The sequence below is a fragment of the Hippocampus comes genome, unplaced genomic scaffold (assembly GCF_001891065.2).
Source record: "Hippocampus comes isolate QL1 unplaced genomic scaffold, H_comes_QL1_v1.1 scaffold315, whole genome shotgun sequence".
Classification (NCBI taxonomy): Eukaryota; Metazoa; Chordata; class Actinopteri; order Syngnathiformes; family Syngnathidae; genus Hippocampus; species Hippocampus comes.
The window spans coordinates 88,919-111,096 of record NW_017805539.1 but is presented as its reverse complement, the minus strand read 5'-3'; the positions used below and the strand labels follow the sequence as shown (position 1 = coordinate 111,096).

The following is a 22,178-nucleotide window of genomic DNA, read 5'->3' as shown; positions in this document are numbered from 1 at the left end:
ACCTTTATTAAACTGCCATTGTTGGGGTGGGGGGTATGCAGGACCTGGGAAGGTGAAGGGGGGTGGGGCTTGAAGGCTTCATTATGGGAGCATCAGTGAGAAGAAAAGGAAAGAGAGTGGACAGGTCATAAAGAGACTCCTCCATGGCTTCGGGGATCGTCTCCAATTGGCCCATCATCCAGAGTAGCGTGAAAGTCAAAACTCTCACATCTTCATTAGATTTAGTGACCCCCCCCCCCCCGCCTCCTCATTTCAGCGATACAATCCTTCTGTGAAAAGCTGACTTGTGCTCTTGCTAGGGGCCGACATCACACCATTATAATGTAGCTATGTAATGTATATAATTCGGTGTCATTTGGCCTCTTTTCGGCTTCTTGTTTGTGAATCTTTTAAGCTGCTGTGACTCATTCGCCAGAGTTGATCCTCTTGTCATGTCCCTCTTGTTTATTGAAAAATTCATTCAGCTGCACTTCCTCCCCTACAGCATGTACCCTGGAAAAAAAAAAAAAAAAAGCCTCCCGCTCGTCTGCCGCAGGACGTGCGGTCGATGTGGATCTCCAGCAGTCACTTGCATGAACTGTTTTTCTTTCCCGTTTGAAAAATCCAACAAGAAGGGATGTGTTTGGAGAGACGATATCAATTAGATGCTTAGCATTTGGGATTGAACGGTATTGGAATGCGAGTGCGCTTACATACAATGAAGAGGAGAAGGAGGAAGGGGAGGAATGCAGAGGAAAGGGAGGTGTGGACACATCAGGAAACAAAAAGAAAAGACGTGCGAGGAACGAGCAAGATAAGTCCGGCACGAAGAAGAAGCATCTGATGAAAAGGAGTGGAAGGGCCAGAAAAGATGAAAATATGCAGCTAGCGAAGAGAGAGGGGGTTGGAGAAGAGGCGAGGAGATGAAGGAAAAGAAATAAGGCACAGGAAAAGTAGGCAAGGAAAAAAAGTGAGGCAAAGAAAGGAAGTAGATGAGGGAACACCGAAGGAAGGGAAGGAAAAATCTCAGAAGGAATGTACGGCAAGGAAAAGAGAGGTTAAAAAAAAGACAAATAAAGAGGCAAGGAGATGAAGTTGGTGACAAAGAAAAGTAGTCGGGGGGGGGGTAGTTTGGGGGTCCAGGAAAAGAGGCAAGATGGTAAAATGAAGGAAAGGAGACCGATGGGGGAAAAGGGAGGAAAGGTAATTTAACCAAACGAACAGAAGGTAAGAGAAGGAAAACACGTCAAGGAAAGAGAGACATCAGCAAGAGGACAAAGGACAATAAGGCAAAGATCAGAAAAGGAATGAAAGCCTCGGTAATAAGAGTGAGGAAACGAGTCAAGGAAAGAAAAGGAATGGAAACCAAGGAAAAGTGAGGAAAAGAGGCATGGCCGGAAAAGGAAACAAAGGACGAGGAACAACGAACGAGGCAAGGAAGCTGAGGAAAAAGTGTCGGGAAAGAAAATGAGACCGAAGCAAATGGAGAAAAGGGTTCTGACATGGCCACTTCGATGATGGGAAATCAACATTGGTGGACTTGACTTCTATATGATCTGTAGACACACCAAATGAGCTCCCGTTTCCATGTTCACGCTCCTTTTGTTAATCATTCAAGCCCATTTGCTCCCCATTGTCCTTTCTGAAATGTCCATCGCCAATAATGAGGAGGTGTGGCTTTCCGGTTGTCAGGTTCCCGTCACATCCCTCGCAGCGTCATCTTCTCTCGATCTTCTTCTTTCACATTCGTTCGAGCCTATCGGTCGCATGAGTTCATCTGTCGTGCACTGATAAGAACATACAATGTCATTTCATGGTGGTCAAATTCGAAATGGGCAAGCCGTGATATGCTCGGATCTCCTTCCCCCTTGTGACCTGACGGCGTGGACTTGACAGATCTGCTTCGTGCATTCAAGGTCACTGTCCCCAAAAAAAAAAAAAAAAAAAAAATCTATAACGGGGCCAAAACTGGTGTGTTCACATCCTGTCCCTCAGATCCGGTAAGACCCCCACTCCCACTTTACGGGGCGGCGGGGAGCTGTCCCGTCAGCGTGATGGTAGCGTGTGGACGGTCAGCCCGGCATGTGGATGGTCTTGGCTGTGTAGTTCTGGAAGAGGGGCTGCAGGAACATACCCAAGGTGCCGAACACGCACACGAACACAAAGATCCACAGGAAGAGGCGATCGATCACCATGGCGACATACTTCCAGTCCTCGCTCACCTGCGGACAAAAGAGGACGAAAGCCAAGTCGGCCTGGGAATTTTCTGCCTTCGAAGGTACAAGTAGGATCAGTTCACGTTGCGAGTCAAAGCCGACATTTTCTCAGCTTTTTCCCTTTGAAGCTCATTGTGTATAAACGGCGCAAAAAACAGAGGGACAAAGTCAACATGTCAGTTTTCGGCCTTTGGGGGTAATAATGGAAGCTTCTGCCCTTAACTCATTCAATCCCAGCCATTTTCACTGGAGCAACCCCCTCAATCCCAGCGTTTTACTGGATTTTGACTGATCGGCCCACAGAATATTTGGTTCTAATGCTATATAAACATGGATCCTACCAAAATAAAGTTTAGACTCTCTTCTTTCAGCAGAAAAAAAAATGTGTTTCAATCTTTTTTCATTCTTCAGCAATCAGCATTACAGAATGGCTAAATTTCATGAAAATGGCGATTCCTGGGCAAAAAAACGGAGAAAAAGAGCTTTTTTGTAAAAGCATGCATTTCAAGCACGTAAGGCACCACTGCCACCTACTGGTCGCTTTTTGACATGATTTACAATGCAAACGTCTTATGATCATTCACAGATTGCATCAGACCCACTTCCTCTCTATGACGCAAAAAAAATAAATAAAAAAAGACTTAGACAAGTACTTGGTAGGCGGGGCCTAATTTTAAAAAGACGTACAAGTACATCTTGTGGAATGAAAGAGTTAAAAGCCGACATGTTCCAGAATTTTCACGTTGCTGTCAACGGCACCCAACGAAGTCATCACATAAATGTTCTGTTTTTAAAAGGTAGTATCAGAAGCTTCTTTGACCTTTTCCCAGCTTTTTCCTCTGAAGCTGTTTTGAAAAAATAACCGCATGGAATAAGGGGGACAAAGTCGACCTCGCACTTTTCCGCCTTCCGAGGTCATATCGGAAGCCTCTTTCAAACTCCCTTTAAAGGTGACATTTTCCTGACTTTGCCAGTGCCACCACTGACTCAACAGCACTGACACAATAGAAGGTGTGATGTCAACCTGGCAATTTTCCGTCATTTGCGGTAATTTCCAAATTTAGAAACCTCTTCAATACTGCCTGGTTTGTAAAAGATGTCATTTTTCTGTCTTTTTCCTGTGTGGCTGTCTTGGATAAACGACACCGCTGGAGAACGGGGCGACAAAGTCGACCCAGCATTTTTCCACCTTTTGGAGGTAGCATCAAAAGCATTTTTAACACTGCCTGTAAAATCATACGATCGGACAATTTTGCGCCTTCAGAGGCCAGTATCAGAAGTGTATTTCACGCCGCCTGTTGAAGCTGACATGTTCACAACTTTTTTCCTCTGCAGCTGCTCTGTATAAATGGGACCGAACTGGAGGGACAAAGTTCACCCAGTAATTTTCCGCCTTCAGAGGAAGGCTCAGAAGCCCTTTTAACACCGACTGCAAAAACCGCAGGTTTTTTTTCCATGTCGATCATTACAAATAGCACTGACATGGAATGAGGGTTACAAATTTGACCCACCGTTGAAGGTAGAGTCAGAATTTATGTGTCGCTGTTTTGTAAAAACAGCATTAAAAGTACACCCAGGAATTTAGGGCTCAGATACTACCTCCAAAACTGCAAACTCGGATCGCCTTTGCCCTTCCAATTCCGCATTGGCACTTTTCACACACAAATGTGAGACAGGAAAATGGCTGTGACAAATAGTCAGAATGTTGGCTTCTAAAAGGCACAGGCGGCTCAATTCCGGAATTTCTGTTACGGCTCGCATGCCGCCAATTTCGCAGGATCTCTGCGTGAAAGCGGCTCGACAGATAAACAGAATTCTGTTTTCCCGGGCTTGTCATTTTCTCTCCATCACAATCCCTCCGCCGTGCAACACGCGCCTGGTTAATGGAGGTGAGGGGTTAATGCAAGCTGGGACTCGTTCCTCCGCACGACGCTGATGAGGTCTCGTCAGGAGTCAAGGAAGACGGAAAGCACGTGAGAGCAGCGAGAGCGATGAAAGGACGGAGAGAGAGTGCGAGCGACACCCTTCGCTCCGATGAGGACGACGGATGAAGGAGGTGGAGGAGGAGTGTGGGAGGACAGGCGTTGGCATGGCAACGACAGGGATGACAGACGCAACCGGGAAAGTTGTCTGGAAGAAGCCTTGAGGTAAAACTCTGGTGAATGTCGTCCCCTTTTCATCGGTTCTGACTCCTGCGTGCCCGCATCATGACACGGTGCTATAATCTCATGACTGTTGAATCTCAAATAGACCGTGATTGCGGATTTGTATCTGTCTCTTTCGCTTTGGCTCCACTGCAAGATTTAGGCTTGTATTAGTCTAATTATATTCAAAACAAGAGCCGTGTTTTCATAATAGCGACTGTAGAATGTCATTGAATGGAGAGCAGACCTTCGCCAAGTTTGCGGCGTTACCAAGGGTGAAAACTATTCACTATTCACGTTTCTTTGTCCGCCCAAATTGTTAGCAGGCCGCTTCCTGGTTGGGTGGGTTTGACTTGAGACTAAAACCAGCCGCACGAGTGACGTGCTTGAACTAGACCGCGAATTAGTGAGTGACCCTCGCCCATTGACTGAGTACGTTGGTATGCAGCAAACGTCCGTACGGTAAACATTCGGTCAAAAATGGATCCAGGCGGCGCAAACTTGGTTTTAAAATGATTCATTATAGTTTACAGGGAGATATTTTTGCGTCGACCAATTTTTCTGGTCGACTTAGCAGTTTTTTTCACAGCCCTAGAGGAGAAGGGCAAAAAGAGACGAAAGACTGCACCTACTGGATATTTTCATGACGATTAAGGCACATTTAGTTTCAAGATGGTGATCACGCATCCTTTGACAATTTCTCAACGGTGCTATTTGAGAGATGATTGGCCAATTCATAAACGCCACCATTCGTTCATCCATTTCGGCAGTCGAGAGATTCTCCATATCCCGTCACTTTTTAGCCACCAATCCACACAAACAGTTTTTTTTTTTTTTTTAAACAGAAAAGGTATATTTGTGCAGCCTGGTGGTCCAGTGGTTAGCGCGTCGACCACACAGTGCAGAGGTACCGCGTTCAATTCTAGCTCCGGCCTCCCTGTGTAGAGTTTGCATGTTCTCCCCGGGCCTGTGTGGCTTTTCCCCGGGTACTCCGGTTTCCTCCCACATTCCAAAAACATGCATGGCAGGCTGATTGAACACTTCGAATTGTCCCGAGGTGTGAGTGTGAGCGCGAATGGTTGTTCGTTTCTGTGTGCCCTGCGATTGGCTGGCAACCGGTTCAGGGTGTCCCCCGCCTACTGCCCGAAGACATCCGGGATTGGCTCCAGCACCCGCCGCGACTCTTGTGAGGATAAGCGGATCGGAAAATGGATGGGTGGATGGATATATTTGTGGCGGCTGAGAAGGCAAGAGAGCCGTGCGGCCTTTCAACAAGCGGTGAGACAGACTCTCTGTGGGTGGGCGGAGCTAGCTGCTACCGGGCTGCCAAGGTGATCCAAGAGACGGACGGGCAGGAGAGTACTTGGAATCTCTTGTGGTATGAAAAGGGAAAAGAAGACTTGTGGTGGTGGAACCAGAAAGTGCAGGAACGAAAAATTGTGAGTACATATATCAGTAGAAGGGTGATGAGTATGGAGCTGGCAGGACAGAGAGCAAGAGCGAGACCGAAGAGGTTGATGGATGTCGTGAGGGGAAGACACGAGGGCAGTTGGTGTTAGAGAGGAGAGCAATTTCGATGGAAAAGGATGACACGCTGCGGCGACCCCGAACAGGATGCGCCGAGAGGAAAAGAAGAAAAGTGCATGCGATAAAACCCAGCCTTTCAATTGGCCGCACACGTGTGCTGTTGAAACGTGATTCACTTGCCACATTTTGAATTGCAACCAAGCTAGTTTCAGATGGTGGGCAACTTATGAAAATTAGTGGAAGCACCACACACACTACGTAATGCAACTGGACGGTTTGATCGTGTTTGGCCATATCGTTTGTTTGTTGGTACGCACTGTCACTTGCATCACTGCCACCAACCGGCTGCGATGGTTGGTCAGGGTTCGATTTTACAGGCAAATTTGGTTTTTTTTCAGTTTTTGCTTTCACATTAATCAACCATGTTTTGCTTGCTGGTCCTTCTTCAGGGTTGTCCACGTTTTCAATTTTGGTGCAAAACCAGAGAACGATCAATGAAATGATCAAATTAGGACGAGAGCCACTAAATTGGGACGAGAGCCACTTTTGTGACGTGTAGCACGGCCACCTTAACAGGAATCGAGTCAAAGCGTAACCACCTGTCAAATCCTGATTTTTCAGTCAAATGCATTTTTAAGAGTGCTCGGCCCCCGACGGAGGTCGAACTGATTGCCGTTCTAAAAACTTGGCTTGACTTTTGGGATTGGATCTTATCATCAACACGGTTCTGTGAAAATGCTGTGACAAGTGAGTGGATAATGTCACCTTGCTTGCTATTTTCAAGTATCAATATGCCTCTCAAGTGCCGACTGTAAAAAAAAAAAAAAAAAGATACTCACACTCTGGTCATCATCCTCGCACTTCATGTGATTGGCGATGAAGCGCACTCCTTCCACAGCCTCCTCGAAGCCCGGACAGGCTTGAGCCAGGATGGCCTGAGTCAGAGCCTGACCCCCCGCCGCTTGCTTGCCACGGTTCCCGGAACCCCCCTCCCGGTTCTCTCTCATTCTGTTCAGACCGTCCGTGGAACCCCCTCCCGTGCTTGCCAGATCCCCTCCAAACTGTTTGACGGACGCTCTGTTCACATAGCAGGTGCAAGGGTCACCGTCCACCTTGGCAAACGCTCCCGTTGAAGTCCCCCCCGCCGTCCCCGTGCCACCGCCCAAGCCGAGCCCCACCATCAGGCCCCCCGCCTCCCCGCCCTCCTTCTGCTCCTGGGCTCTCCGTCTCTGGCGGAGCCGCTGCCTCTCGCAGCTATTCCTGGGCTGGCGCATGAAGAGCAAGGCGGGTAGCTTGTTGAGGAAGACGACCTTGACCCACGGGGGCATGGTGTGCGTGGTGGGCGAGCGGTGGTGCACGTTGAGCACGCACACGCTGGTGACAATGGAAAAGGTTACCAAGACCATGGTGAACATCAGGTACTTGCCCACGAGGGGGACATCCAGGGACGTGGGCGGCACGATCTTGGAGATAAGCAGCAGGAAGACGGTGAGCGCCAGGAGCACGGAAATGCACAGCGTCATCTTCTCGCCGCAGTCGGACGGCAGGTAGAAGACCAGAATGGCCAGCGAGGTGATGAGCACGCACGGGATGATGAGGTTGATGGTGTAAAAAAGGGGCTTGCGACGGATGATGAAGTCATATGTGATGTCCACGTAAGCCGGGTCGGCGGGGTTCTCGTTCCGCCGACCCGGCAGGGCGATGATGTCCCACTCGCCGCTCGGCGTGAAGTCGTCCATGCTGGCGACGTCGGCGCGAAGCACCAGGTCGATCTCGGTTCGATCGTAGGTCCACGAGCGGAAGCGGAGCGTGCAGTTCTGCTGGTCAAAGGGGAAATGTTTGACCTCGATCTTGCAGGCCGACTTATAGATGGCCGGCGGTAACCAGAAGATGCTGCCGTCATAGGAGACCACCGCATTGGAATAGAACGACACCTCGTAGACGCCATCGGCACTGAAAGAGGGGGAAAGAAAGGGGAGAAATAACTGGGAGTTTCTTTGAAGCGTCCATCCATCCATTTTCCGATCCGCTTTATCCTCACAAGGGTCGCGGGGGGTGCAGGAGCCGATCCCAGCTCTATGATGTTTTTTAATCATTAAAAAAAACATTTTTTGTTTTACAAAGTGACATAAAATGGTCGCTCATGGCATCCAATAAGCAAGTCGTTTGCTTTACAGCATTTGACACGACAGTGGGACGGACCCCAATGCACCACAAAGAATTTGAATATTATTGTCTCTCATCAATTTGAAAAAATGAGCCTCTTCCCCGAGTTAAAGCCCTTTAAATCCTCCCTGAGGATTTTTATCTCGCACGCGAAACTATCTCAATGCCTCTATTGTGACTGATATTACCGGTAATCAGCATTGAGTTGACCATTTTGAGCGCTTTCATGCCGCCCGTATTCATGACAAAAGGGTCACTCACGTCACCCTCCACTTCATCTACTCCTGCGTCCTCCTCGACTGGCACTGACAGCAGCGCAAGTGGCAAAAATTCTCCTTTTGACTCGACTGGAACGATTAAACGGCAAATACAGGTTTCATGGTGGTGACAGTTTGAGGATGCAATCATTTCTGTTTCCAGGAAAGGAGAAATACCCAAACAAATGGGCGCTATTGTAAATGCAAGGCTCGAGCTTGCACAGGTGGTGTCAAAGGGTTTTCACGCATGTGCCTGAGCTACTAATCGCTCCAGATGAGCAGGCTGGCACCTAACTGAGCAGACCGCCCTCGCACCCCCAGCGCCCCACCACCACCATGCAGCGAATCCACTTGTGTGTGACAGTGTATTTGCGTGCGTGCGTGCGGATGGACAAATGTGGTAAAGTGCTTTGAGAGCAGTTAAGGTAGAGAGGTTACCCTGCATGAATGCCCGCCATTTAGCATGTGCTGCGCGAGCATGCATGCACGAGTTTCTTCCCCGCCCGACCTCCCTTTTTTTAAATTAATTAATTGATTTTTTTTTTTTTTTTTTTAAACACTCACTTGTTGTAGAGCACCACGTCAGGCAGCCAGATGTGTTTGGAGGGCAGCCTGACCTTCATCATGCCGTCAAACTCCTCGGGGACCCAAGTCAGGCGATAGTCCTGCCACTCCTGAGAGCCGGTTTTCAAAACAAGAGCACACGCACAACGTCACACATCAGCGCGGTGAGGGCATCTCGAGAGGCGAGAGGAAAGACTCTGTCTCTCCTTCTTTAAATCATCAGGAGGAGCTCGCCGTGATGTCAGCCTGACGAACGTGCGGTCGTCCTGTTTACTTTTACAAGGGAGGGTTGAGCCCGATCCGTAGTTTGGAGACCGATGATTTAAGCAGTGACTCTCCAGACGTACATTAAAGGATCAACTTTAAATTTCACTAGCTTTGCATCGAATTTTTAAGAATTGATAGTTTTCAAACATTTACCCCAGCCGCTGGGGAGCAGTGCCCTCCCCTGGGGGTGCACTGTTCCCCAGTGCCGGTCCCAAGCCCGGAGAAATGGGGAGGGTTGCGTTCAGGAGGAGCTCGCCGTGATGTCAGCCTGACGAACGTGCAGTCGTCCTGTTTACTTTTACAAGGGAGGGTTGAACCCGATCCGTAGTTTGGAGACCGACGATTTAAGCAGTGACTCTCCAGACGTACATTAAAGGATCAACTTTAAATTTCACTAGCTTTGCATAGAATTTTTAAGAATTGATAGTTTTCAAACATTTATTAATTTTAAGCCACTGAATGAATGGGTAGTTGTAGTTGTCTGTAGACATGCCACCTTGTAATGCGTGGACATTTAGCTGTGGTCAGACATATAGACGTGCCGAAAGGAGAAGAAGAAGAAGAAGATAGTTTTCAAACATTTATTAATTTTGAGCCACTGAATGAATGGGTAGTTGTCGTTGTCTGTAGACATGCCACCTTGTAATACGTGGACATTTAGCTGTGGTTAGACATATTGGCTGGCGATGTTCAAATGTTTTCACCTCATTAGAATGAACGTGAGTGCGCATGTTTGTGTAATTAAGAGTGAAGGGTCACCTGTGTCAGCCAGACATTTGTCGTCATCACCTGCTCTCGTTCATGCTGAGGAAGAAGAAGAATAGGGGATATTTGTAACAAACAAACTATATGTTGGGATAATTGTAAAACTACAGTTGGCCCTTTTGTGTGGTGTATACGGTAGACAGTATAAATTTAACGTACGGTATACATTTGGACTCTATTGACCAATAACAATAACGCTTGTTTATGAAGTCATTGTATGTGCTTCTGTGTGACAATGTCTTCAAGAACGTCTGAGCACAAAGCCGGAAGCTAGTATTTTTGTTTGTTTTTATATAACCCATCCATCTCAAAAACTGTCAACCACCCTGGTTTCCCAGCTGCTCTGGAACTAGCAAGGGAATGCTAGGCACGAAGCTTAATTTGCTGCCTGCGAGTCCGCACCAGATACGAGCTGCGGATGGCTAGCTTACAAGGTGAAACACTTTTCATCTTTTCATGGTGGGAATCTGCTCCTTTAAGTTCCTAATCCTTGCCGCCATGGCAGCAAATACGCTTCACTTGTGACAAGTACCATCAGAAGATGGAAAAGCCATGCCAACCGCTAATCTAATGTGAGAAGTAGAGTATCAAAACACCTGAATGATACGGTGCTGTATATGCTGAGATAGGTGGTATAGTACAGAACTGTGTCACAGTGGGGAGAAGTCAACTATGAACAGCAAATTAGTAAGTAAAGTGTCCAAAAAGAAAATGAAGAAGAAAAAAAAAAACTGCGACACAGTAGGCACGGCACACACTTCTGAAAAACGCTCCTTTAAGTTCCTAATCCTTGCCGCCATGGCAGCAAATACGCTTCACTTGTGACAAGTACCGTCAGGAGATGGAAAAGCCATGCTAACCGCTAATCTAATGTGAGAAGTAGAGTATCAAAACACCTGAATGATACGGTGCTGTATATGCTTAGATAGGTGGTATAGTACAGAACTGTGTCACAGTGGGGAGAAGTCAACTATGAACAGCAAATTGGTAAGTAAAGTGTCGAAAAAGAAAATGAAGAAGAAAAAAAAACTGCGACACAGTAGGCACAGCACACACTTCTGAAAAATGAAAATGAATCACTCCATTACTGCATACATCAGCCAGGAGAAGGGAGCCGATAAGGTCAAAGGCACGTTAAAATAAAATGTATTAAGTTTTGTAATACAAGCGTTATAGAGTGATGAGTTTTAATTTTGACTTTTGATCGAGAAAATAAGTGTAGTGACACCCGGATAAGCGGTAGAGAATGGTTGGATGAATGGAGAATAAGTGTTCTCAAAATTACATTTTATCTTTTGTTTTTGTTATTTTACTTTAGTTTTGCATTCAGAAATACTTCGATTATAAATTAAACACTTATGTTTATATCTTGATTTGAAACCGGCCATATCATCCTGCCGTTACTGTATCATGCATAAAGATATAAAAAAAACCTAAAAAAATATTTTTAAATTGTATTTTACGAGGTCCAAACATGACCTACAAACCTCACTCAATAGAGTGAGGTTTGAGCGCACAAATTAGCCTCTAACACCAATTTCAGCAACCTACACTCAAAAGAGTGGCTGTGTCTATCAAAACGAGACACATGCAAACAAGCTGGACAAAAAAAACTCCCCAAAAATGAACAGGAAGCCTGGCATTTTGGTTTGAAGCCGTCGTTTTGGATGAATTCCAGGGCACATACTGGGATGAACTCTGCGAAGGGAATTCACTCAAATGAGCTTCAATCTCCAGACAAAGCCATTTAATGTGTGCAGAGCATGGCAGCAAAGTTAGATGATTTGCTATAAAATGGGATTATTGTCATAGGGGGAAAACCCCCGAAATACAAAAAGATATTATTTCTGTTTTATTAAATCAGTGGGGTTTAACTTTCTTCGCAAGTATCTTCAATACTGCTCTGAATTCAATCAAAGAGGGAAGATAAGGATTTTAGCCCGGCTAATTAGCACTTAACTTCACATTTCCTGGGATTTACATCATTAGACTGCCTCATTTTCAGCTCTCGCTAGAAGAGATGACCATTAATCACTTTTTGCAGTCGGGAAAATCAATTTAAATGCCGTATAGCAGTCGTCAGCGTCAGTGCATGAAGGCTCTCCAGATGTACTCGTTATCTTTGAATGATCACAAATTAGAGGCCGTTTTGTACAGTTCTAATACAGCCTAATTAGGAGAAAACTGGTGGATTTTCCAGTAAGTGGCATAAAAGAAATAATATACCCTAACATTTACATCAAAATGACCACAATATAATCATCCATTTACAGATTGTTCCCATCACATTCTTCACTATAATGGTTGCGGTATTATTCCAAAACGAGTCGTCGGCACTTCTTGATTTTGTTTTCAACATTCTTATGTGCAAGCTCGGGTATAAGTTTACAGCAGAAGTCTTCATCTCAAGGCCCACATAATTTTCATTCTATGTAGCCTGTTAAAGCTTGCTCTCATTTTGTCTTTATATCTGGAAAAAATTAACCATAAAAATGATAAGAACCAAGTGCAGGGTTTGCTGTTGTACTTTCCGAAAAAGAAAATATTCAAGAAGCTATTGATTTTGCATTACTAGAGAAAAGCTGCAGTGTCACAGCTCAAACTAATTTTATGTTTATACAATGAAAACAAGTTTGACACTCTTGCTTTCAAAGTTCCACTGTTGAACGATATTTATTGTAGAATATTCTAAATTCTTGTACAGTACTAGTTAACCAATTGGTCGACTAGTTGACGAGTCAACTAGACTTTCTACGCTTCAAGTTGACTAGCCGCTAATCACGTTTAGCATCGCTAGCTTCTTCTATTCTGGTCACTTGCTTGTTTGAAAATAATCATATTAAAGGGATACGGTCAGTGGCGGAAAGTGAGACTAATACTTCGTAGCTAAAATTTAGAGTGGTGTAAAGATTACTAAATGAATCACGTCATGGATTAATCGATTTCGACTCCATCTTTGATCACATTATCGTGTGGTGCGCTGTTCGGGGTGTATGCTCACCACGCTAATGAGTTGGGCTAGCGACACCATGAGCTGCACAGTCACCAGCTCGGAGCCGTTGGTGGCAGGACGGATCAGCTTGTTGTAGTGCGCGGGATTCAAGAGATGTTCCACCAATCGCTCTTCCGTGTCAGCCCCGAGGCTGCCTGCAATGACAGCACGTAGTTAGCCGCAGCGAAGCACTGTGCCACTTCATGTCTGTCTGTCTTTGCATGAAACCGAAGCTTCACGAGCATACACATTAAGCGAGCGCTGATATGTTTCACCGAAAACACAACTCCCCTTCCTGTCTTCTCGTAATCATAATGACCTCACACTTTCCCTTCTTACTGTCAACAGGGTTACAATCCCAACCCTGCAATCAGAAGCTTTTAACGGCCTAGCGGGAAAACAAACAGCTCTTGCGATGACTGATTCACACACTCGGGGGGGGGGGGCATAATGACTCCTTAATGGGATCACACACTTAACTGTGTATAATAGCATTGTGTTTTCACAAGGAAATTAACCAAAAAAAAATGTACTATTAATATCGTGACCATTTTGCTTTTAACATGATCACTCGCGGTTAGGCTTCCTCCTGAATATTTGTGTGAAAGGTTTTTTTTTTTTTTAAACAGCCCTATCAAGACATCCATTTTGGTTTGTAAATTATCTCTCTAACTGCGTGAAAGACAATACAATACAAATCCTACGATCAATAATACTTGATGTTATACTTTCAAAAGAGCAGAACAACACTCCACATACTGTTTGACTTTGTGATGAAAGCATGGTATATATTTCACATTCATTTATTATTTGTTATTTTTTATGATTATTTAAAAAAAAATAACATGTCAGATGATTTGATTTTGTGCAACCAATTGATGATATAAAATTGTGTGAATTATATGCTGTATTCAATCTGCCATTTTGTTGATGGGAAAATCTACATTTTGCCACATTTTTTTAAAAAAGCATTTCCGGTGCAGCAGGGATATTTCTTTGCCTCCTTGCACTCTCCACTGTTGTTCTGCATGTCACTGCGCATATTCATGTGTATTTTCCTCCCCAGCGTCCGACGGTCCCTTCATCGTTGGTTGGTGCCCTGCAGCACCGAGCCTTGCTCAGCCAAGCGGAATGATAGCCTCTGTCTCGGGATCAATGAGGATGCTATTCCTGCCCCATCACGCAAGTCCCCTCCTTGCTCTCTCTCCTCCCTATTTCCCCCCTTTTTGAACCTTCAGTTCTCTGCAGCCTCTTCCATCCTTTTGCAACATCCGAGACGGCCTGTACGTTCTTGTACTAGCTGTCTCCACCTGGCTCTCCTTCTTCCTGTTATCACCATCTCCGCTGAAGGTATTGCTGACAGACGCTGTCCATTTATTGGCCTTTCTCAAGCTAGTACAACATCATCACTACGAGGCCTGTCGGCATGTGTGTGTGTGCAGCATTGGTTTTATTTATGGCATGTGGGTGCCGATATGAATCCAGTTGTGTGCACATATTCACGGGGGAAATAAGCATTACAGAGCCATATGACTAATGTGCAATACTCCCAGAAGCTCAAGGCAATAAAAGCACTGTGAGACAGGAAAGAGGGAGCAGTCCACTTAAACAGTGATGGAGCAGAACACATTCCCTGCATCTCAGTCCTCATCATGTGGCTGATGGAAGATACTTGGAAAGTGTTTTTTTTTTTTTGTTTTTTTTAAAGAGCGGGGCTCCTGTATGGTGACGATACAACATAGTTCATAGGATGGACAAGGAAGAAGCGATTACTTTTTGGGAAGAATCTGTACAAAATGTGTTGGTCCAGGTATTTATCATCACCTTTTGAGTCACTATGGGATCAATGGAAACTTCTTCCACCACTACAATGATAATGGCACCCCTCTGTTCATCTCCTCTTATGAATCAGGAAGTTACCTGTGAACCGAAGCTGCATTTACACTACGGTCCCGTCGGCACGAGCAGCCATTATGGTCCAAGAGACAAATTGGTTGTTGACTGAAAACTACATTTAGAGCACATTATTGAGCAGCAGTTTTCACCCCCCCCCCCACACACACACACACACACACACACCAGTGGTCCCCCCACCCCCCGATGCCGACGCCGACTCTGAGTCCGGCCAGGTAGGGTAACGTCCTTAGACTCTGAAAGGGCAACAAATGTGCTCGGTCTTTAGGTTTCATTCATGGAAAGCCTTGACAGATTGTGACAAATGTGCGGGAATGTTCCTGCATTCTTGATCAACCGTGAGTCAAAAAAGAAAAGTCCCACGGCCTGTCACAAATATCGTGATAGAAAGTGAGAAAACTTAGCAAAATTTGAAAATGGGCAAAAATAAAGGCCAAAATCCCACAACACCCTGTCATGACCTCCGGGAACGTAGTGTAAATATAGCCGAACTAACAAACAGATGGACAAACAGTTGAGCCTTGGCGAAGGCCTGCGCTCGCCCGAGAGACAGTTTAGTTGTAGTCCAGGGCTTTATTTTCATACAAATCCAACAAGGCACGCAGCGTAAATTGGTGCCATTTGGCAAAAGCTGTCATATTTTAAAAAGCGTGGTTTGCGCCGTTGTGGGCGTAAACACAGCCAATTGAAGCAGTTCCTGTCATTCCCTTTGAATGTGGCACACTCACATCTGACGCAGCTACACATGCGCAACCACATCATTTTCACTGCTCTTGGCCGCTGTGTCAATAGACAACGTAAGCGGTACCCTTAAGTACATAAGCAGTTTGTGATAACGGCTGGCAACTAACATATGTTTGCCAACCTCAAGCATCCTTGCAAAATGTCGGTTTGAATGATAGGTTCACGCTACTGTTTCTGTAATGCTAAGTAGCTCCTCCTAAAAACAATAAAAAGGACGGACCGTCTGTGTGGCTGCGTCACGCTAAAGGCCGAGCGGAGTGCTTGTAATGTGGCTGCAAGCTAAGGTCTGATCCTGCTTGTTCCCCAATGCAAATATTGCAAACTTAATGTGACACTATGAATATTGCAGCAGGACTTCCCATTAGACCACGGAGCGAGAGAACTTACACACCATCATTCGTGCACAACCAAAAAATACACACACACACACACACACACACACGAGTGGGTTCAAATTATAGCTGCGAGTTCTACACAAATATGGAAAAAAATGAGGGCATATGAGAGTTAAATAGATTTAGACAACAGTGAACATCTCTTTATGAGGGCAATTATAAAGATAGAGTTGCCTTCCCCGCTATGTACTCACCTAGCAGGGCTCATTATTTGTTCGAATATTCACAAATCAATAATGGTGCGCATCAACAGAACTATTGGCAGCAACCGATTGCTAGTGTGGTGCCAACAGAAGGGAGATATCAATATTGATGTAGCACACGGCTGCTCTATCGCACAAAGCCAAACCACTGTGCACTCACGGGATGCAGAGGATCTGTTGTCTGCGGCGTCAACAAACTCTGTAGGGTGCACATGGACTGCTCAGACACGATAAGGAACAACCTCTTGTGTCTTTTTTTTTTTGCAAAAAGCATGCTTTGATACTGCCTATGTCTGAAAAAGATTCCGTTTTGTGGGTCATTTTGTGCAGGTAACCCTCCAACACTGCGGTGGTGCATTTCACAGGGGAGATCCTATCATGGTCTAATTTCTCCCCATTACTAAATATATTATGATATTATTTTTACTATTAATGATGATGATGAGGATTATGAAAACCTGATATCCTCGAGGAATTAACGAGGACAGATTCTGAATCAGCACCAAATAATGATCTCCAAAATTTTACTTGCATCTCTGATTAGAAAATGTCAAAATTTGTTGACCAGTGTTATAAGACGATTTCCGTCCTTATGCCCCCCGCCCCACCCCCCGCCCCCAATGGCGGGGATCTAATGTATCTGCCTACACCCCAAGGTATCGCGACACCGGGGTTTAGTTTCCATGGAAACTGTTTGTGCCAATCCACTTTCTATGCCAGTTACAGACTATAACAATCCAGGAACGACAATTGTTGCAGTTTATAGGAGCAAACATTCCTGCTAATGTAGCGGGGTAGAGGGATAAAATAAAAACAGAGGCCAGCGACAAGGTACTTTCCAAACTCTGTCGCAAAGAGCTCAGACACAATCTTCTTTAGCCTAAAGCACAGGATCCAGCCAAAACTCTTCACTTCTCACTGTACGTAACCACACAAACTTCACATTGCTCGACGTCATAAAACTGCAATCACTCTTCCAAGTTTTTGTGAACATCTATAGTTATGCCAACTTCAACCGGCCGCAACAAACATTAAAATGATCGGCCGGGTTGAACTTCTTCTGCACAACAAGTTTCCAAGCCATGCAAGACATTTTTCAATGCAAAGGGGGCAAATGATTTTTTTGAGAAAAAAAATTAAAATAATAATAATAATAATAATAATAATAATTCAAAGAAACCGCTCCGTGAAACAAAACCCGCTGTAACAAATAGCAACATCTCATCATACTAGTTTCTCTACAGGAGCCCTCAGGAATAAGATGGAGAATCAATTTTGAACACAAAGACGCATTCGTGTGGGCTTGTTGATATACTGTAAGTATGTTTACCAAAAACATGTACTGGACCTTTCATGATTAAGATCATTTTCACCATGGACCTTTTCATTGTAACCATCAATGCACTATTCAAATTAACCTTTCATGCACCCTGTAACCCACAGGTGTCAAACTCAAGGCCCGGGGGCCTGATGTGGCCCGCCACATCATTTTAAGTGGCCCGCAAAAGCGAATCAAAGATGACAACTTCCATGATGCCTGTTAAAATCTGTACCAAAAATTAATTATAACGTGGCCCACGACAAAAATGAATTTGACACCCCTGCTGTAACCTGATCACATGATAAGCTGTCCACGGTCGTAACCGCTGTTCCTGAAACGGTCGAGACTGTATTTCATTTTCAACACATCACCGTCCACTTTGAGCTAAAGTGAACTTTTCTAATCAAAGCTACTCCCCTCAAAAGCTTCTCACCACTCTGGCGTGTCACGAATGGTATTGTTGCTACTGCGATGGCTTCACTCTCGAGTTCAGAATTCACATGAAGCCTGTCACCACGTTTCATGACAATAAAAGTGCATTAAATCTTAATTAACAACCACGTTGCCCAAGTGAAAACTCTTTCTCTTATCTGGTGCTTCTTGCGGGCCGCTTAAGTTTCTATTAAACCTCTGCTCTCCCTCCGCCGTGCTCTCCTAATCTCCTGGGCTAGCATGGCCGCCCATTCGTTCACACGCTCTCACGCACACATGCAGATTTACTCATTACACACATCTCTTGTGTACGGCCACACGTGCAGGCATGTACGCGCTGATGTGATCCCGCTGCAGTGTTTTAGGAGCCACTCCAAAAAGGTTGCCGACGGAAAGTCAATGCAGACACAAACACGCGCTGAGCGAGAGGAGGTGGGTGGGGGACTGTTGATTTGCTGCAGAGATCAGTGGTGCAGCAGAGCAGTGATGACAGTCTGACTGACTGAGCAGAACTTGTGGCGGTGATGGGGAAATAATTTGTTGTCTCTTGCACACACACACAAAAAGAGGAAGGTGTCACAGTGCGACAAACACATTTTTGTTGTCTTTAAAATCAAAAAGTACTGTGCAGCAGCGTAACCCTAACCTTGACAACTCATGTGTACATACTGAGTAGCTAGAAACAAAAACAAATACATGAGAGCGATCCCCATTTTCAAGCTGGAAATATGCTCACTATTTTGAGTTTGTGTCAGTTAAAGATGAAAATAATAAAGTTCTCGAGCTTGCGACAAAGGGTGGAACTGGGAGATGCCGCTTGGAATTGAAGCGGATTTACATGGGACAGGAGATGTGAGCCAATCTCTTTTTTTTCGTCAATGGACGCTACAGCTTCAAAACTAGCTTGTAGCAGACGTGTGCACATTTTCAGCATGACGTCTTTGATCCAATGTCTTTCATCTAGAACTGCTTCAAACAACAAAAGCGTGTGCAGAAAAAGTGGTTAAGATTGAACGACTGTCTGTGTCTTATGTGCTGTGTTGTATTTTGTCGTTTTATGTTAACTGTTCTGTTGATGGAACTTGAACAAAAATTCACCTTCAGGATCCGCCGGCATTTTTCACCAAGGCGCGGATGCGCTTTCTATGAAAATAGAGCTCGTAGAGTTAATCTTTAGATGCTGGCTGAAATGAAGTCTATTGAAGTCAAAGTACTCGCTTTAAGGCATTCAACATTGGCGTTTCCGCTCTTTAATCTTGGTGTCAGCATGTAGTAACCCTTGCATAAGGTCAACACCGCACCACAGACCTGTTTATTATGCATGGCCCAGCGGGGGAAAGCGAGAGAGAGAGAGGGAGAGAAGGAGTGGTGTGCATCCCCATACGGCAGCGTGTAAAACAGGTGCTGAAATGCCCTTGAGTGTCCTTGCGCAGACGGCCGACGCCACCGCCACTCCATATGTGAGCGTTCAACTACGCTACAGTCTTCAGGATGAAAGGTGGCCTGTGTGGGACGCTTAATTTAAAGACTTAATTCTTCCCGCGTGTCTCCCCTGATCACATGTATTCGCCCTGACGAGACGCGTTGGTGCGTTGACGCGTAAAATGTCCCATCCATTTGCCTCGTCTCAGCTCAGCGGGATGCTCCGCCATGCCAGCGCGGCCGCCGCCATCATCGCCATTCAACGCAAATGTGATCGTGCGTGATTTCAAAGGATGTGTTGCATTTTGAAGGCTTCCCCCATGATTGAGTGGGTGAGGCTTTCATGCTCATTGCGAGTATTCCCCCCCCCCAAACGTGTGTTGGCACATGTTTGTAGTCTGGAAGGATAATAATGCTAATCAGATTTTCACCCTAAAGGAGGAATGACTCATTCGCGCTCTGCTGCTTTGTCGGATGCTGCTTAAAGTCACTTTACATTTTGGGAGCATCTTATTTCTCCGTTGCACTTGCAACATCTTAATACTACAGCGACACCTTGACAGTGCGTCAGTGCTGACGGAAGGTCCGTGAATTCCTCACTGGCGGATGCCTGTTTTGCTAGCAAAAAGCAGAATGACAGGTAACTTTGAAAAACTAACCGACGGAGCATCAACAGGGAATGAAATGGGCTTTTCATACGTCACCGGAATCGTCACAAACCAGGTCGGTACCGACAGACTCCTGTTTCACTGACGACTCACTGGGGGCTCTTCTCATTCGTCAAATTGCATTTCATTGGTCCTCGCGCCTCACTGACCTGCTCTAGCACCTCCCACCAAAAATTCCATCGAGAATTGACAAAGGAGCGAGGCGGGAGGAGATACAAATGTTTTTGGGGTAACGAGATGATCGCTCCTCGATGTTATCATTTGACGGAGACGTCTGCTAAAGACTGATGTCACGTCACTGACGTATGTCACAAATGTACCGTCTGCGTGTCAGAATTTTTACGATTTGTGAATTTTGCCGTTAAGCTCCTCGTTGGAGAACACTACGCCGCGTTTGGTTTTCACACCAGACATATTAACCCTTTCAGAGACAGCGGTTACTACAGTGGACAGTTTATCATGTGACAGGGTACATGAAATGGTTAATATGTAACGTGAACGATTCCACGCAAAAATGGGATTTGACCCCCAAATCCAAACTAAGCCTTCAGACCTGCAGTCTGAACGTAGCCTAAGAGCCCCTAATTTATTCTAATTGGCAACTAGTTCTCATGTTTCAGTTCTGCTTTTTTTTTCCTGTCTCCAGTTTACTGGGTGATTGCTCGTGGGTGGAGCCAACGGCGACACACCTGTTGACCGTGACAATCAGTCTGGAATTTTTTGTGTTTCCTGTTTTTGAGGTATGCTACAGGCTGTACTCACTTTGTGTTATCCGGTTTGCTTTTCTAAGTCCTTCTTCTGTTATTTTGTTTGGTTTTCGCTTTATAGTTTTTAGTATTTCTTTATGTTGTTTAGATGAGATTCTGTTTTACTATTTTTATTCCTTGTGTCAACCTTCAGCTGTCCCTCTGCCAATCTCTCTTGGTTTAGTTTTTTTTTAGTGCTCGTAGTATGTGTTTCACACTCAAGGACTTTCGGCATAATTGAACAACTTAAGCTGGACGACAATTACTGCTACTGGTCACTTAAAAATAGTGGAACGATGATCTGCATCACCTGCACAACCGTCATCGTATTGTAAGTACCACACCGCTGATCGCGTCATCTCTGCTCGATGACTCTGCAAAGCTGTCATTGGGTTGTACTACTGCACAATGGATGATTCTGATTCTCATTTTCCTGTTGACATAATCATGTACTTTTTACTGCGTAGTTTCGCTTGTTACGTGCTCTTCTTGTTGTTAAAACTTTGTGTATGTGACTAACGTATTGAGTATGCTTTGGCTTCCTGAATTCAGTTTGATGGATTGTAACACGAGTTTGCTCTCGAAAGAAGTACGGCGTGACGTCGGCGAAGGTCTTGTCTGCGCAACGCTGGCATGCAAACGGGAGTCCAGAAAGTGCGAGACTGCAAGCCCCCCAGGTACAAGCCTCTTGCCGCATCAGAGCTGTAACAGAAGACTTATCCCCCTTCTTCCGCAGGATCCAGCAAAGTGGGATAATGCAGCGGCTGTGTGCACTTTCACACAGCGACACGCCATCCTGTAATCTGATAATTAGATGACATCATTGCCAGCTTTCGGTGTGTCCAAGTTGCTCTCAATGCAACGGGGTGGGGAGAGAAAAAAGCCAGCTCGACATCCTTTCCGTTCCTAGTCTACCCTTTACTTGTTAGTGCTGTCTTTCATTCCTTTCCTCAATTTTCCATGAAGGCAATTAAGTCAAGTGCCATTCTTGTAGTTAGAGTTATCCAAAATGTCTCTGTTAAGATGACAAATTGGCCACTCAGCGGGCTTGCCAAGCTCCTGATTGATCGATTTAAGAGCTGTGTCCCAGTACAGGTAGAGCATGGATGAAACTCCTGAACACGATTCCCTGAGGCCCAATTAAGGTGATGCCCTTTTCACTCAGTGCCAGTCAGTCGTTCTACTTGAAACAACAAAGAGGGAGCATCATTTCTATGCACCTCTTACAATAAGTACTCCCAAAGTGCATTAAGCCTGCATGTATGTACTGCTATCCAGGGGTGATTCTAGGATCAGAGGTTTTTGTTTTTGATGCTACAAATGGGTGTTGAAGTCAGTGAGGGGGGGCTGTCCGGGGTGGGAGGGCGGGGTGCGTCAGGCTTTGCCGGGTGAAATTTAGCGCATAGTAAATCATGTTGTCTGTGGTTTTACACACACACACATGTCAGTTAGCTAG

General features: G+C 45.3%; 1 protein-coding gene and 2 long non-coding RNA genes across 3 annotated transcripts in view; 2 read left to right on the top strand and 1 right to left on the bottom strand.

The window, feature by feature from the left end:
* Window positions 1–1,914: 1,914 nt before the first annotated feature.
* Window positions 1,915–22,178, bottom strand: part of chrnb2 (cholinergic receptor, nicotinic, beta 2) — a 22,201-nt gene continuing 1,937 nt past the window's right edge. The window contains exons 2-6 of the mRNA XM_019878718.1: window positions 12,887–13,032; window positions 9,880–9,924; window positions 8,854–8,963; window positions 6,706–7,819; window positions 1,915–2,201 (exon numbers count right to left, since the gene is read on the bottom strand). Coding sequence (XP_019734277.1) covers window positions 2,052–2,201; window positions 6,706–7,819; window positions 8,854–8,963; window positions 9,880–9,924; window positions 12,887–13,032 — 1,565 coding nt within the window. The 3' untranslated portion in view covers window positions 1,915–2,051. The remainder of the gene's footprint in view (window positions 2,202–6,705; window positions 7,820–8,853; window positions 8,964–9,879; window positions 9,925–12,886; window positions 13,033–22,178) is intronic.
* On the top strand, window positions 2,854–6,687 carry LOC109521087 (uncharacterized). Its single transcript, XR_002169284.1, has 2 exons — window positions 2,854–4,716; window positions 6,079–6,687. It is a non-coding gene; the product is annotated as an uncharacterized LOC109521087 (long non-coding RNA).
* The window catches only part of LOC109521086 (uncharacterized), a 12,547-nt gene continuing 10,766 nt past the window's right edge, over window positions 20,398–22,178 (top strand). The window contains exons 1-2 of the long non-coding RNA XR_002169283.1: window positions 20,398–21,053; window positions 21,275–21,867. This is a non-coding gene — a long non-coding RNA (uncharacterized LOC109521086). The remainder of the gene's footprint in view (window positions 21,054–21,274; window positions 21,868–22,178) is intronic.